The sequence below is a fragment of the Uncinocarpus reesii genome, genomic scaffold (assembly GCF_000003515.1).
Source record: "Uncinocarpus reesii 1704 scaffold_4 genomic scaffold, whole genome shotgun sequence".
NCBI lineage: Eukaryota > Fungi > Ascomycota > Eurotiomycetes > Onygenales > Onygenaceae > Uncinocarpus > Uncinocarpus reesii.
In genome coordinates this window covers 1,363,189-1,379,536 of record NW_003052497.1, presented here as the reverse complement: position 1 = coordinate 1,379,536, position 16,348 = coordinate 1,363,189, and the positions used below count along the sequence as shown (strand labels likewise).

The window sequence follows — 16,348 nt, the reverse complement described above, 5'->3', positions numbered from 1 at the left end:
ATCACCAAGGACCCTTAGGACCACATCTCTTCATCGCTCATTACTAGATCATTTTCTGTTTGTACAGACACCCCATTTTTCTTCTTCATTTGCTTCCGCTCCTCACGCGTAATCATACGACTCGGGGTCAACGGGGTAATAGGGGTAAAAGGCATGTATGGACTGTACGGCGTCCTAGGGATGCCTGTTCTGGGGCCCAGGGGGCCAAGAATACTTTCTCGTCTTTCGACGAGGGTTGTTTTTGTCAGCGGAGCGCTCATGGGTCCGTTATCGAACGCTACACGAAACGGAAGGGTGGAAGTGCTACTTCCTGCACTACGTAGGTGCAAGTGTGGAGGCCCGCTAAAATTGGTGTCCACGGATGGATTGCGAAGTTGCGGGGTTCTGGACATCACCTTTAATTGCTGCTTTTGCTGTTGCTGTAGAGGATTGAGTGGTGGAGGTCCTGGGTGATAGATGCGTGGCGAAAGGGGCTGGGTCTCAGAAAAGCCTGGCGACACAGCTTCTGGTGATAAAATTGGCGGAGAGATTGGGAGATTTCGAACTGATTCTCTGCGGAGCTTTTTAGGACCACGAGACTTGGAGCTCTTCGAGCTCAAGAAGGAGAGGGCGGAAAGTCTAGATGGTTTATCACTGCGAGGCGAAGTCGGAGACCATTCGGGGGTTTCCTGGTAGGAGAATTGTGGCGACTGCGGCTGTAGTTGAAGCTGGAGCTGCTGATGCCTTTCTTGCATACGTGCAGATTGAGGTTCAGGGTAAACAGGCGAGGGAAGTTCTCGGGACAGTGGTGACATCGGCGACACAGGTGAGAGAGACTGCAGCGATTGCTGGCGCTGTCTGAGCTGCCTGAAATCAGGTGGAGCCTCAAAAGGAGAGCGAGTCTGACGAGGTGACTTTGCAGGCGAGGTGCCACCGTTTGACTTGGCTTCGTCGTGTTCCATCACGGCAGCATATAGTCGTTCCATCTCTTCCTGGGCTCTCATCCGATCCGCTCGAACGACATTCTCGTCCACCGTCGACACGCTATCGGTTCTCGAGATGGGAACTTGTCCTTTCGACCAGGGCAAACTAAAGGATCGAGCTTTGGACTTTTGTGGACTGGGCCACTCATGAGATTCTGTTCCGCTCATTGGGCTCGGCCAGGTGTTTTGCGGCGACTGAGGAACTTGGAGCGAGATGTTGTTCGCTGCCGGTGCGAGCGGCTTCAGCATTTCCATCTCCAGTGTCCGATTCGACTGCTGTGCACTTCGCCGAAGGCGTCTTCCCACAGTAAGCAGGCAGCCGAGGAACACAAAGACAATAAAAAGGTAAGCTCCAATAATAGCAACAATCTCGCGCCAAAGCAGGCTTAGATCCCGGACTGCAGACGCTGAGAGCGGCGGACCCTCGTCGGGCGGAGGAGCAGGACCATTAAAGATTTCAAACGAAGGTCGGCCTGCGGTCGGGACGGCGAAGAGGATCGGAAGGAGCGTGAGCATGGACGACGTGAGGAGGGAAATAAGGGTCAAACGAGGACTTGACATGCCGCAATTGTACGATTTTTGATTATTTCATGCCCTCTGTTGCATATATGGCCAGCAGCATCTCCTGTGACACGGGGAGAGCCGATTATTGCCACTTCTAGGGGGGTCGAAACCGAGCTATCAATTGATGCTGTAGATCCACGTCCAATCCATCTGTTCGTGCGCAGTAGAGGGGGAGATTGCAGTGATTTCAAGGCCGTCCCTCGAGAAGCTGGAGAGACTGAGCGGTATATGGGGGCCCAATGACAATCCCACAGGCCGCCCGTCTCGGACTTTGGCATTGGGGTCCGAGGGGCGGAATCAACAAGGGCCCAATGGTGGCTGGGTATCAGTCCGTGATTCGAAGAGAAATCTCGCTCGTGTCCGCACTATGGTGAGGGGGTTGCGAATCCTGCAAGGATGATTTGCTGGCTGCTAAGCGCCCGGGATGCACAGAAGAAGTGCGAAGGTCGAATCAGCGGCGGCCGCTCACGATGGCCATCCCGGTCTCCAAACAGTGCCGTCATTGCTGCACGCCATCAAGCCCCATCACACTTGGTCACTCTTGAATCACATTTCGATTATTCAGCGTTCATGCGCTTTCCGCAAGGTGGATGGCGGTGGTGCAGCCTGTGCTCGAGAGACGGAGTCGGATGTCGAGATCCAATGCAGGAAAAGCAACTGTGGTAGCGAGATGTGCGATCAGGACCCGTGAGACATTCTGTTCGTGCACTCCAGCGTTGCTTTTGCCATCCTGCTCCATTTCCCGTATCGAGGAGTGCAGCCCATCCGGAAGTTTGATATCCGATGGAGACGAAAAACGGTGCGCAGCGGACAATAAACGACAAACGACTCCGGACTCCAAGCAGCCATCTGAACTGAGACATGTTTTGACTGCTAGCTGACTACGTTTGTTTTGTTTCTCTATTTTACAAGCTGGTGCACTAGTTATATGTTTCCGATATCCAAACAACTCCTTCGACCCCATTCAATAGTGTTCTGACTGTGAAAAGCTCCGTGCAAGGCATGTTTGACCTGCAGTCAGCCCAGAATCAACTGGGAGGCACACTCCAGTGATGGCGGCCGCCTGCTTACTGCTGAGAAATCCCACTGCGTTGGCGACATCCTCCGGCTCAATAACGTGTTTCAAGGGATACCATCGCATGGCCTGCTCGAACACCTGTGGATTCGCTTCGACTCGAGTCTCCCACGCACGCGTACGAACCGTTCCCGGAGCCACGGCGTTGGCACGAATACCAAACTTCCCATATTCCACTGCGATGGACCTCGTGAGATGGATGAGCCCGGCTTTGGCAGAGCTGTATGCCGGGTTCCCGAAAATAGACAAACCATTGACTGAGGCAATGTTGACTACTGAACCCCGAGTTCGCTTCAAGGATTCCTCAAACGCATGGAAACAGAAAAAGCCGGCATCGAGGTTAAGGGTGATCTCTCGCTTCCAGAGTTCGGGGGACATATCTTGTAGGGACCCAGCCCAAGCTGCACCGGCATTGTTGACCAAGGTATGGACCTCACCCAGTGCTAACACCTTTTGCGCCATTTCCTGGACTTGGCTGTTGTCGGTGATATCGCAGAGCATGGTGTACGCCTTTCCACTGCCCAACGCCTCTGCCACAGCTTTCGTTCTACCCTCATCAATGTCTACTAGGACAACATGATCATGGCTCCCTGCGAGTTTGTTGGCAATGGCACTGCCAATATCGCCTCCCCCTCCCGTGACCACCGCTATCGAATGCATCGGGACAAAGTTTGCCTGTTATCAAGGACTTTCGGCACAATTATCAATCCCCGTGGGTCCAGCCTTAACCAAAATCGTTTATGAGTCTCCCCCAGCGCGTTGTGTATGTGGTTTATATAATGGATCCCCGGATACCGGTTTCGAGGAGATATATATGGTGTTATGTATAGTAGGTCACACGGCGAATCGAGCGGACAAACAAGACGAAACTGGCCCCTCTCAAGAATAATTGCGTCTGTCAATTCAACATGTCCCGCCCAGCAAACCCTCGAGCCTTGAGGGTGGAGGAGATCTTCTCAAAATTTCGTCCTCTGAAGACGCGGGAGGCAACCCCGCCGCAGATATATAGAGGGAAATATTTTCAACTTCACCCTTGAAATATGAACGCCGTCTTGTGTATGCAGGTCGCAAAGTTTGTTTTGACACTATTGTTTCATATAATTCGGGTTCTGCGAACATCGGCTCTCTTTCTGTGGCATTTGACGGTTAATCTCGTATAGCCCTTGCAAAGCTGCGCATGCATACAGATTGGGAGGTGGCAAGCGGCCTCGGTTTCTACTCGACTAAGCACGTTGCCACTATCACTTTGGGCCTACGTACCCCTTTTATTTCAAATGACTGACTGTCGTCTTCGAAATCACCAGCTAGCAGTACTTTCCATCTGTGATGCGTACGCTCTTACCTTTGATATTTAGGAAAGAGACATAGGCTTTCTGAGGACCGATATCTGGGTAAGCCCTTCGTACTAACCCAGCAGGCTGATTACAATATGCGTGTCCTGTCGGTTATGGCATATCAACAACGTTCATATCTAGTACTTCAGCGCGTTTCTAGCCGAGGCCGATGCTACGCACAGTTTAAACATCCTTGATCTATCCATCAGTCTGTGTTGCACTGCTTATCTTCTAGTATACTACCTCACAGTTTTTCCAGTTATGGGAAACAAGATCTCTGCTGTCAATGGCGTACGATCCCCAAACTTCTTCGAGCCAGGAAACGCAGTCAACGAGGTCTGGATCGGCAAGCTTGAAATCATATCCCGTCTTCCCTTCGGCGATTCAGATATGGCACAAGCAGGCTGGCCTAAAGGGGACTATCCTAAGATCCCATGGCGTCCGTTCATTATTCCGCTCCGGGCGTCGTTTGGCAAAATGGCACGATCCATAACTTCTCCTGCTTCAGAGGCATCGGGCAAATGCGGATGGCCAGCATTGGTGGACGTGATATCCAAAGTGGATTGGAACCGCTGGTTCTGGGTTGTGGAGCGAATGACTTCTATTCCGTTCTTTATACTCCCAATTCTTCTCCATTTTGGCCCAAACGATTTAACTCAGGGCATAGTCGCCATTCCATGTCTCGAAGCCGGCGAGGACACAGAGGTGGCTTTTCAACCGCGATTCAGACGCCATGGAATATATCTTCGTGCGATTTTCTCAAATCTTTTCACGGTTATGGGTTTCTGTCTGCTTGTCCTTGAACCGGGTGAAACAAAAAATAGCCTTGGTCGCTTTGGCCCCGTTGGAGTCGAAGAGACGCTCTATTTTCTTTTAGCGACCTTGTGCGCCTATTGCAACCTTCGACTTACATGGGCTCTTTTTCGAATAGAATCCGTTTCAAATCGTTGTTAACACGCCAGCATCAGAGGTCAACTACTTGCACGCCACACAGCTAACCACGATAGTATCGCTGATGGGCCAAATCGGCTTTGTTAGCCGCCTGTTTGTCGATGCCTCAAGCGGAGGTCGAATCCCACACATTTCTGGCTTCTTGCTCCTGTGTAAAGAGGCATGAGACGAAAGCGCTATTCCCATATCCCTTTGCACTTTGTTACTGCTTTATCTCTTACTTAGGGTGCAGTGAGCGACTTCATTGAAAAAAGGGCCAAAGTTGCGATGACGGAGGGGCAAACTTTGCGTATAAATATAGCAAACACTGAGTATACTGGCGGCACAGTATTCGATAATATCTTACACTTGATGTATTATTAGTCACTAAGTTGTTGCGCCCCGGCTCCAAAGATCGCGCCAAAATTGCTTCAGCCCATAGCCCTTGGATGTGTCTTCATCGTGAACACGAGCATTTTGGCCTAAGCCTAACACTTGCTGCAATGCGCCCGCATCTCCTTTCGTAGGCACATAACTGGAATCGTGAGCCTTTTGTGTAGCTCTGTTGTAAACCTCTTCTGCTAGCGACGGAGCTACTTCGGCATAGCACAGATCTAGTTCACGCTGTAGATTCAGGTATGGTTTCTGGGCTATTCGCGGGGCTTGCAAATTGTAAGAACGAAGAAGCTCGTTTAGCTTCTTCACTTTTAATTCGTGATACTCTTTTTCAATTGCGAGGTACTGCGGGTCGCGTAAGCACGACACGTCCGGAAGAGGTTCATGTTCAATCGATTCTGTGGAAGTGCTGGTCACACTTTCGGTTTGTGATACCGGAGAATTATTGGACAAGGATACCGGGATCCGGGATAACCTCCCCTCGTGGTCGATTTGTGTCATGGGCTTGACGCCTGTCGCGTTCTTCTCCTCCTTTTCGGCAGGGGTTTGAGCGAACCTGTTATGTCTCGCCTCGGCCGCTGCGTAGGCCCTCGCACGCCGGACCTGCGTCTGCAGAGTCCCGCCTTGCCTAGAAATCAACCGCGCGGCATGGCTCTTCCAATCACTTCTCAATTGGGCACGGAACCGACGGATCTCCCGTTGTAGGTCCTGTTGCTTTTGGATCCACTCGGGAGTAACTTCCTGCTTCTGCATGATCCGATTCATGAAGTATTCCGTGGTATCTAGGTACGGGCTGCCCGCGGCATGGTCGCGCTCGACGTTTTTGCCCTTTCCTCTGGGGATATTTCGGAACTGTCCTTTTGCTATGGCGTCTTCGATGCGTTCGTTTGCGAGGGAGCTCAGGCCCTGCAGGCTCATAGGGAACGCTCGGGCGCCGGGAGTGAATCGGTCACGAAGTTCCCGACGATACGCCTCGCGCTCTTCTTCGGAGATATGGGCGTCCTGACTCAGTTCATAAACTTCTTTGCGGTCTCGCGCTTGTGCGAGGCGGGTTCCGGAGGATTGGGACGCTCGAACCCTGGGCTGGAGATTAACTGGTGACGGGTTTGGCGGTTTAAATGGCACTCGCAGCGGCTTCTTTGAGTCGCTAAGCATTCGGAGAGCAGCGTCATGGGCGGTTTCATCGCCAGTCCAGGGAGCTGCAGCGGCAAGATCCTGTGTCCCTCTTCCGGCACTCCTCTGCAACATGCTTGAGGGTTAGGACTCAATACAGGCGCTATAGATCGCGAGGGATAGGTCATACAGGCATATTTGCAACCGAAAAGGCTTGAGCATGCTCGTTCTTAAACGAAGTGGCAGCTATCCTTTCTTCTAGTTGTTTCTTTAATTCATCCGAAAACCCCGCTTGTTGCATATTCTTCATTGCGGATTTGCCTCCTAACATGGCGTCTTCAGACAACTCCTTCATTCGTCTCGTCATCGCGCCTTCTTCTTCTTCTTTCGGGGACTCATCATTTCGGAGGCCATCCTCCTTAGAGTTGTTCTTCTGTTGCCGCTCAGAACCTGCCCGCGTTGATGATGCTCGAATTGAGTGATGCAGTTCATGGACCGAAGGTTTTGGCCGCGCAGACAGAGCACATCGATATACTAAATCAAGTCGGGACTGGCATCTCATCTCGGGTAACGGGTATCAATAGCCAAACCTCCTGCAACACTTATGAACAACCTCAACCACTGCTCTTCTCTGGTGGGCATCATGATCAATCCATTATGCTTATGTCAGCATTGCCGACTTAATAAGGTTTAACTAGTTACTCCAGGCTTGGCGTCTTCAAAAGTTCGTTCGCCTGGAGATTCGAGGGCATCGATTTGTTCGGCGGAGAGGTGAATTGGGCCCGCTGTTGGAAAAATATCTGTTCGAATCGAGTTAGTGAAAGTGTGATACGACTGTTAGATTTTTGACTGGCTTGCCTAATCCCTACTGAGCCGCAATCCTACTATTTGTGCTTCAAACCATCCACCATGCGTCCAAAGGGAATGTCGACTCGCATCAAGCCTATCCGGCTGCAGACTGTCGACACTTTAAGGATCCGAAGGCCAGGGAAGATTGAGCCTGATCCATGCCAGACTGCCTTGAGCTCCGTTTTGAGTAAGTCCAAGACCTTTCTTGTTCGAAAATATCCCGTCAAAACCGGCGCGCTTGGGCGTTGTTCAGAATCGCGAAAACTAACACTACTCTTTCTTCTTGAAAATTAGATTGTTGGGCGTCCTCGGGCTACGGTATCGGAGGATGCCATGCGCTAGAACAGCAGCTTAGGCATTGCGCAGACACGACGGTATGTCGTCACATACCCATTGTCGCATTTCACCTTCGTCCCAATTGATGACTCCGGTCGCTGACTTTATATTTTCTGTGGGATAGAAATACCAAAAACCGCCAAAGAGCTTGGTCAATTTCCATATTTCACGCATGTTCAAGAAGATGATCTCGCCACGAAAGAAGAAATAAACTTATGTCCACCTTTGCGTTCGCCGGCAATAATGACATTGCTGTGTGCTCCCCGGCTGGTTATGGGCAAGATTTTTCGAAAGAATATGGAGCGCAGCGAATATGGGATGGGCCGATGGGCTTTGGTTCCATTCGGGTGTGAATTTACCACCCAATTGTACAATTTAGCATATGGATGGAGTTCGATGGGAAGGTTTTGGACTCCGCTTTTGGAGAATCAGCTATTGTTTGTTGACTATACTCGTTATCCTGAAGAAAAAACAATATATACGCGATTTGAAGATATTTACGTGACAAGCAACCGTAGAATAGTCATGGTGCTATGGGAGGGGGTTTTGGTGGGCATTTCGAGCCGGTGAATGGACCCCAGACGGTGCCAGACCTGCGAGTCAGTCACACCATGGATAAGGTAAGGAGATATCTCCTACCTTCAAAAAAAGGCTGTCGAGCGACGGTACCATTATATATCGGCGCGATGAAACTCCAACACCAGTCTATTGCTTGTAGGCCGGACCGTATATGCATCAATAGCTTCAATTCCATCGTCATCGACAATGGTGGTTGTGTAATTGGAATAAATGGCCGCCACGACAAGTTTCATTTCTGATCGACTGTAAGTACATATTATCCGAACCAATATCAATCCCAGTTGGGGCGGCTTACCTTGTAACGCAAAATTGCTGCCAACACACATCCTTCCTCCGCTACCAAACGCCCAGAACCATCGTTTCATGTTTTCCATTTCGGGGGAATCGCCGGGTTTAAGCCAGCGTTTCGGGAGCCACAATTCTGGCTCAGGGAAAACATCTAGATTCCGATGCAAGGAATATGCTTGAGCATTCACTCTTGTATTGGGGGGTATCTGGTGGTATCCTCCGAGACTAGACATTGGCGACGGTGTAACACGGGGTTGAAGGCCTGGTATGGGAGCGTGCAAGCGAAGCGTTTCCGTGATAACTGCGTTTAAGAGTGGTAAGGCATCGATATCCTTCGGTGAAGGAAGGTTGGGCACAGTTTCGGAGTGTATTGGAAAGTTGATGGAAGGGGAGAGGCCTCGTAGCTCCTTTCGTAGCTCACGTTGCAATTCAGGGTTCCTTGAGAGCTCCCAGTATAGATAGGTTAAAGCAACAGCGCTCGTCTCGTGGCCAGCAGTGAGTTGATCATATAACTCACAGGCAATATCCATTCGTAATTGGTTCGACATATGCTCAGGAACAGCTTTTTCATTCTTCAACCCCAGCTGCTTAATCATTGACATCTTGAGCTGTTTGTAGACGGTTGGCTGAGACTCAATGTCTGCTGTCGATAGGTGTTCTTCAGCCTTATCGCATAGTTCAAGCCCCCAGTTCTCCATGTCGTCGTTCGCTTTTTTGCACCAGCTTGGAATCAGAGGAAGCTTCAGCTTTTCTGCCCAAGCAACAAGATTCGGTACTTCCTGGTGATAAAATTCAAAGGGTTTCCGGGATTGATACGCATCCAGCCATTGTTTTCGTGTGGTTGTGTCTTCCAAAAAGTTCGTTGCAGCAGACAGTCCAAAAATATACGCGGTTACAAAGTCCATGGTGATAGCGTTGTTAAGTTCATGAACTTCGACCTGATCCACGGCTTTGACATGGTGTTCAAGGATTCGAAATAGCCGCTGGAATAAAATCTTGCGGGACACGGCCGAGAGTTGGGTAGAGGTCTGTAAGTAAGACTTGGAATATATATTAGACATCATTCGCTTGCGTATGGAATGAGGCCTGCTGGCAACCATCGAAAACATGCTAATAGTCCTATCGTCCTGTTAGAATGTCCATTCTTTGAAGTGGAAACACGAGAGAGGCATACCCAAAGGCGCCAAAGACTCTCGGATACCACGCATGTTTTTCAAAGCCACCGGCATATACAGTACGGATGCCACCATCAACACAGTTAATGGACAGTTCTGTTGGGGCTAACCGGACAATAGGTCCATGTTTTTGATGGGCTTCATGTATTGTCCGATTTCCTGTCATCTGAAAACGTTTCCATAATATCCAAAAGGGCGCAATGGAGGACGTAAAATGCGCATTTGGAACTTTGGAGAGCGGGGATAGGAATGCAGGAAAGATGATAAATTTATAGACTGCCACAACCAGAAAGCAGACAGCGGAAATCGCCAACACAGTGGGTGATACCAAGGCCATTATCCAGATCAGATTTCACTCCCAACAGACAGGAGGCCATTACTACTCTGATCGCTCACTACAGGCGCATTTCAAGAGACAGAGAGAGTGAACGTTCTGGTGAAACTAGCTAACTAACTAGTTAATCACCTGACTCGGTCCTCGGTCATCAGATTTGGTCAACTCAGCACACATCAATCTTTGCTCTTCGTCGGGCTCACCGCGAAGAGCCCCTTTCCAACCACGATAGATGTATATCGTGTTAATGTTTGCACCATGGAGGCGAAAGAATCGTTTGAACCAGAGATACCCAATGCTCCTCGATACCACTTGCATGCCCTTTCCTGGCTACTGAAGGAGCCGTTCTCGCCGGCATGGTGACCAATGCTCAGGTATCTAACTAGTTAGTTAGAGCTCGTTACCGCCGCGGCTGCCACTTCAACCTTGGTAGCTCTTTTACATGCACGGAAGCCCAGGAAACCACGAATCCGCATGGCTCTACAGAGCAATATCAATTGAAGCAGCAGCAGGGTGACACTGCCTCAGATCAAGGTTGACCCGCCCCGGTCAGGGGATGGGGGCGGTGGTTGCCTAACTTCAGGCATATATCTCAATTTCACCCCTTTCCTCAATTTCCGTTCAAGAACGATCAGTCAAATCCTTCCAAAATAGCTAAATACTTTTACGATATTTGTATAAGCTATTGAGCTTCACAGCAGCGGCCGGAGACCCGCCAGTGACTAAATTGACACGGCAGTACCCTCGGGCTACGATCCAGACTACAATCATGGCCCCTGAGTTAAGCACATTGTCTCGCGAGGAGCTCCTGCGAGCACTAGAGGAGCAGAGGCGCCTTCGTCAACAGGCAGAGGCAGACAAAGAGAAGGCCGAAAGGGATAAAGAGAAGGCCGAAGAGGACAAAAAAAGTCTCGAAAAGCAATTGCAGCCAAGTACCCTCCCCGAACACTTAGACGCCTGTCATGTCCACCTGTCTGTGGGCATCTCCTCCCGTGTGAATTACAAGACCGGAACCCAAGGAAACCCGGAGAATGCTGGTTCAAAACTTCGGCCGAACCACATCCGAGAATGGACCACATTTCCTCAAGAACAGTCGGCCGTGTGGAAAGACCTATTTGACGTCGACTTCGCTTCAGAGCGCCATTTTACATCCCTAAGCACAGTAAAAGACTGGGGCAACGAGATGCAGCTCAGGTTAATAGGCTCCGAGCTAGATTTAGGTTATTACCAACGTCATGCCGTCGAGGATCGTGTCTCGCTTGTTATACGCAGACTCTATTCCAATCGTAGGCTTCGTGACATATTCAACCTGAAGGGGGAGGTGATGTTCGAAAATCACGGGAATACTATAACCGAGAATGAAAGGAGCGCCGGCCCGCAAGTATCACCGGTGCAGAAGCGGCAAAAAAAGGCCGACGTACATGGGGATTCGCTCCCTGTAACACCCACCGTGCGGTCAAGGTCGTCTCGCCCTCGCGCCGACCAGTTTTGTGTGTATAACACGGGCCGCGAAGAAACAATACCCGCCTTCATCATCGAATATAAGGCACCACATAAGCTTACTTTGGGCACAGTAGAGGCCGGGCTCATGGAAATAGAAGTGGACGATGTGGTCGTTTGCAGCGAGAACGATGACGCTGTGAAGCTTGCTCGCCGGAGAGTTGCCGCCGTTATCACTCAATTGTTTTCCTACATGATTTACGCCGAGCTCGAGTTTGGATATGTTTGTACCGGGCAAGCGTTCATATTTCTCCGAGTGGACCCCAAGGATCCTACCACGGTCTACTACTATCTTTCCGTTCCAAACGACGACGTCGGAATGAACACCGGTTGGGTTGATGGCTCGGACAGTGACAACAAGCTACACCTTACGGCGGTCGGGCAGGTTCTCGCCTTTACCCTCCGTGCCTTGAAAACGCGACCATTCGGCCAGATCTGGCGTAATAACGCAGAATCGCAGCTGAAGAGGTGGGAGATCGAACATGACGACATCCTCTTTGGGTCGGACATTGAGGAGAGCGGCAGCAAGAAACTCTCGGATTATAAACAGAATTGGAGGAGTAGAAACGAATATATCCGTGTCTCACCTATTAAGACGAGGTCAAAACGGCTGGTTGCTGCCTCCTCTTGTCGCGACACCGAGGCAACACGGAGAAGTGAAAATGATGATAGTAGCGGAAGTGAATTCGACTCTGGCAGTCCCAGCGCGGGGCTTCCTCGGCATAGCTCCAACATTACAGCTCCTCGTCCGCCATCGACGGGGGGAAGGGGTAGTACGGACTACCCGGGACAACCCCCGCAATGGTGCACCCAGAAATGCCTCCTCGGCCTGCGAGATCGAGGCCCCCTTGACCCGGATTGCCCAAATGTGGCTAGCCATGGGATCGTACGGCACGCAATTGATGATCGCGAATTTTGCAGGTTAGCTCGCGCGCAAATCCTGGCCAAAGCTGGCCCTTCTGGCTGCGAATCCATGCACCGCCACGGGACCTCTGGGGCTTTGTTCTGGCTTACCCTCTTCCCGTACCGATACTCTCTCGTAGCGAAGGCACTACCTGTGGAGACAGTTGCCCGTGCAAAGTACGAAGAATATTTGTACCAACATCTTCAGCCGATTCAGGGTGTCTATATACCAGTTTGCCTCGGAGGTATTGATATATCCCCTCGGCCATTGTGGTACGATGGTATCTTCGAGGTTGTTCACTTGCTATTTCTAAGCCACGCAGGGAGACTCGTCAAGTTTCACGCCAACAGGGACAATTTTCAAACCGTGGTAGCCTCTGCGGTTGAGTCCCTTCAAGCAATCCATAAACATGCGGTACTGCATCGGGATGCTCATGGCGGGAATATGTTTTGGAATGCAGAAAACCAGCGGGTGATGGTCGTTGATCTTGAACGGGCGAGGATCCTTGACGGGCAAGCTTCCGTGACGAAAAAGAGGAAACGACAAGACAATGTTTCCCTCACGGGCCGTACGAACCACGTGGAGCAATTTAAATGGGAGTTACGACAGGCGCAGAAAGAAATGTTACCGCGCCATTTTTACACAGAAATGGGTATCAGTCCCAGCACCAGGCCAGAATAAGAGGCGGCTCTTCGCGATCTCATTTCAGGGGTCAACTTGATCCGTATTCGGGTATTTTTTATACAACCAGGGACAAGGGATATATCGCTTTCACTATCCCGTAACCTCGAATTTCTCAAAGTCGCTCATTTAATAGCTTCTATTCCCACAACAGCGAGACATTATATAGCTTTCATAAGAGGAGAACTTATCGTTCAATTGCATGAGTCTCGGGTTGACCGATCTACTATCAATTTAGCAGCCGTAGAGTTTAGCAGCAGAGCTTCACAGATGGAATGCTGCAGGAGCAGCGTAGATGAGATGAACCTCCCTCGAACGTTGCTCCGGCTAGAAAGCTAGACTATTATTTTCCGCTCGCCTACTAAGTCTATTCCATCAGGTGCCAACCGTATCCTCGCGGCTCGTGGTGATGATTCCAGGACATTGATGACGTCAGCAACATCACCGCCAATCCCGAGGGAATTCAAGACTGCGATCGTAGATTATCTCGTTTTGACGGACTGCACTTGGTTGCACAACATGGACCATAGAGCTGGAGCTCATCTAGCAGAACTACCTGTGGAAATCATCTACGATATCGTCAGCTATCTGCCTTCCCTCCATTCCCTGACAAACCTTGCCCAAACATGTCGCTACCTGCATGCAGTTATCTTCAATGACAATTGTCGCATATTTCGAGCCTTTGTCCAAAACCAATTCCCCGCAGTGGACACCCCTCCCTTTTGGATCGATGCAGCCCGAGCGCTGACAACGCGATCTCGGGCGTTTGATCGCAGAGCCATAATCGCGCGGTTCGTGCTCCCGCCCGATAACGCTAGGCGCATCGGCCATCCAAGGACGATCCGAACGGACCATCCTACCCTAGGATATCGTCCGGTGATCGATAGCTATGAAGTGTGGTACGGGTTTTCCTGGTCAGCTAGGAAGGAGGTACTCGTCTGGGGCGCCGGGGCCGACCTGGTCATTCGAGTCAAGGACTTTGGCCGAAAATATCTCAGAGATGCCAACGACCCGGAGAGGCCGGTTGATGCGTCGCGAAGAAGGTCCAGTGGGACTCCTCAGGACTGTGTCGCCTGGGCGACGTTCAATGATTTGCACGGGGTGGATAGTTGGGACGACATATCCGGCGTACATTTACTAGGGTCGGATTACTCGCACTGGACGGCTGAGGAAGATATTATTTTCGGGCGGCGAAATGGCAAGCTGGTGCGCATGTATGTTTCCGTTGATACTGGCTCAAGCAAGCTACTAAAAACCTATGTCACTGGAGGGAAAGATCTTGAAAGTACTGACATCAGTACGGGGCCTGGCCCTGTCCTCGCTGCATCCATGGGCAGAAAATCAATATCATTCTTCAAAGCTGATGCTGAAGGGGATGAAGTCCACCCATTTGCCACACTGAAAACCGTTACACACGGAGTGGCAAGTCATAGATGCTCCAGGCTTCTGTGCAATGAGAGATTTGCGGTTGGTTCTGATGGAGAGACGAACAAAATCACAGTTTTTGGATTTTGCCCAGACGGCGTGACTAAACTCCGCGATCTTAGGATCGATGTTGATGACGATTCTAGAAAGGCCAAAGCGACTACTATTGAACCTTTAACCGTGACGCGCTTCTCCAGTACTAATCCCGGGAATCTCTTCTTGTCTGGTTGGGAGGACAGCGTGACAAGGTACGCCCCTTTTTGGCAGCAAGCGTCATTGGTACGATTTCTGAATAAAAAAACCAGGCTGCATGATTTTCGCTCTCCAAATTCTGTTGTGTCAACGTTTACAGATACGGTAGACGATAGCCCAATCTATAGCATCAAGCCAATTGGTCGCGAACGCTTCGTTGTCGGCAGTGGCGTCCATGCTCTGCTGAAGATATTTGATATGCGCATGGGACGATATAGCTACCTGGACGCCAACCTTCCACCAACAAACGCTTATCCACACCCCGACAATAACCATACCCCCCATCCGCCATCGGACATGGGGCTATTCCCAAGCAAAGATATATCCGTCTTTCTATCCAATCGAATTCAAAGCGTTGCGGGTCGAGCGATGAACCGTTTCCGCGAACCCCACCGCTACCGAGGTCCTATCTATACCATCTCCCATCCTTCCCCATCCTCGTCGACCCTCTATATCGGCGTTGAAGACAGCGTCCTCCGCCTCGACATGGTATCAACCGATGATTTAGCCGGTAAAAACAGTGCATGGTGTCAACGGAATCTTGATCTGGGGTTAGACCCGCACGGCGGCCCCGATTGTCGACCCTTGGAGCTTTCGTGTTATGAGCGGCCGTTTCCCAAGGACCAAGGAAGGGGTGTCAGGCTTATGATGCAGGATTCATTTTGGACAGCCCTGGAGGAGCAAGCGGGCAATCAGGTAAGCTCGGATAGAAAGACAGTTTGTGGATGGGATTCACGATGGTTCCAGCCTTGGGTTTCACGGAATAAGAGAGCGGTAGGTCCATGGAGAAGGCCTTCATAAATATTGAGGATTGCACCGAAAAGTCATTACGGTTTTTGTTAGACTTGATATAAGCACTCCGTCTTTAATCAGTTAATACTTAGTTGATAATAGTCCGAAGTAGTTACATTTCGTCCCGGTTGGTAGAAATCTATTTGTTGGTGACAATAACCACTAGTTATTCCCTGCTTTTTCCATGCCTCTGCTGGTCTAGCGCCTGTCAGTTGTTTAAGGAATCAAAACGGTAAGCTAGTAGCCTATGTTAAGACGCGGTTTGAGTATCGAGCTTTTCTGTTCAATTTGTTATTGGGTAACCAATGGAATGCAGCTATCATAGCAGACTGCCCATGCTACTGTGATGGTGGAAAACACTCTGAAGGAGATTGGCTCTCAGAAGGACGTCACGGTGCGCAGCTCTACTACTAAGAATCGTGCTGGCCGGGAAAAATCGGCAGAAGTTCTTTGGAGTAGCAGAAGCAGAGTTCAGGAGTACACAGCTTTCCGTAGAGTCTTGGTCGGCCAATATGTAGTTACACGATTGACTACAGAATACTAGTGGTGGAAAGGTCTTTTGGTGTAAACCGCTGAACAGAGCAGAGATGTTGTTGTCTATCTTATGACAGGGTTGCGGTTCACGAAACACTCTTGTCAACTGGGTGGGAGCAAATAACTAACGAGGGATAATTGGAATCTAAGAATGGGATTAATAGTACTCTACTTAGGTGTGTAGTCTTGAGAGAACTCTTAGGGAAGTGAGATAACCGCCTGAAACTCCTCGCTAAGGATAATGAAGAGGCTCGGGGAGATAGGTCATAAACGGCTGATACCGCCTGAATGTGATCTCGAAGGCCTCTTTAAAGCGTTCAAATGA

The 16,348-nt window shown here is 50.2% G+C and overlaps 8 protein-coding genes across 8 annotated transcripts; 4 read left to right on the top strand and 4 right to left on the bottom strand.

Annotated features, from left to right (window-relative positions):
* Positions 1–14: 14 nt before the first annotated feature.
* On the bottom strand, positions 15–1,523 carry UREG_06585 (uncharacterized protein; the record flags this gene model as incomplete). Its single annotated transcript, XM_002583572.1, has 1 exon — positions 15–1,523. One exon carries the CDS (start codon positions 1,521–1,523, stop codon positions 15–17), a length of 1,509 nt encoding a protein of 502 aa, XP_002583618.1.
* Positions 1,524–2,490: 967 nt separating this feature from the next.
* UREG_06584 (uncharacterized protein) lies at positions 2,491–3,102 on the bottom strand (the record flags this gene model as incomplete). Its single annotated transcript, XM_002583571.1, has 2 exons — positions 2,491–2,537; positions 2,598–3,102. 2 exons carry the CDS (start codon positions 3,100–3,102, stop codon positions 2,491–2,493), a joined length of 552 nt encoding a protein of 183 aa, XP_002583617.1.
* A 407-nt stretch (positions 3,103–3,509) lies between these two features.
* UREG_06583 (uncharacterized protein) lies at positions 3,510–4,889 on the top strand (the record flags this gene model as incomplete). The annotated part of the gene is made up of 4 exons (XM_002583570.1): positions 3,510–3,542; positions 3,957–3,992; positions 4,077–4,143; positions 4,186–4,889. 4 exons carry the CDS (start codon positions 3,510–3,512, stop codon positions 4,887–4,889), a joined length of 840 nt encoding a protein of 279 aa, XP_002583616.1.
* A 363-nt stretch (positions 4,890–5,252) lies between these two features.
* On the bottom strand, positions 5,253–6,936 carry UREG_06582 (uncharacterized protein; the record flags this gene model as incomplete). The annotated part of the gene is made up of 2 exons (XM_002583569.1): positions 5,253–6,500; positions 6,565–6,936. 2 exons carry the CDS (start codon positions 6,934–6,936, stop codon positions 5,253–5,255), a joined length of 1,620 nt encoding a protein of 539 aa, XP_002583615.1.
* A 347-nt stretch (positions 6,937–7,283) lies between these two features.
* On the top strand, positions 7,284–7,770 carry UREG_06581 (uncharacterized protein; the record flags this gene model as incomplete). The annotated part of the gene is made up of 3 exons (XM_002583568.1): positions 7,284–7,410; positions 7,518–7,597; positions 7,684–7,770. 3 exons carry the CDS (start codon positions 7,284–7,286, stop codon positions 7,768–7,770), a joined length of 294 nt encoding a protein of 97 aa, XP_002583614.1.
* Positions 7,771–8,230: 460 nt separating this feature from the next.
* On the bottom strand, positions 8,231–9,938 carry UREG_06580 (uncharacterized protein; the record flags this gene model as incomplete). The annotated part of the gene is made up of 3 exons (XM_002583567.1): positions 8,231–8,373; positions 8,434–9,545; positions 9,601–9,938. 3 exons carry the CDS (start codon positions 9,936–9,938, stop codon positions 8,231–8,233), a joined length of 1,593 nt encoding a protein of 530 aa, XP_002583613.1.
* Positions 9,939–10,704: 766 nt separating this feature from the next.
* Positions 10,705–13,020, top strand: UREG_06579 (uncharacterized protein; the record flags this gene model as incomplete). The annotated part of the gene is made up of 1 exon (XM_002583566.1): positions 10,705–13,020. The coding sequence occupies one exon, from the start codon at positions 10,705–10,707 to the stop codon at positions 13,018–13,020; it is 2,316 nt and encodes a 771-aa protein (XP_002583612.1).
* Positions 13,021–13,539: 519 nt separating this feature from the next.
* UREG_06578 (uncharacterized protein) lies at positions 13,540–15,624 on the top strand (the record flags this gene model as incomplete). The annotated part of the gene is made up of 3 exons (XM_002583565.1): positions 13,540–14,693; positions 14,916–15,393; positions 15,592–15,624. The coding sequence occupies 3 exons, from the start codon at positions 13,540–13,542 to the stop codon at positions 15,622–15,624; spliced, it is 1,665 nt and encodes a 554-aa protein (XP_002583611.1).
* Positions 15,625–16,348: the final 724 nt, after the last annotated feature.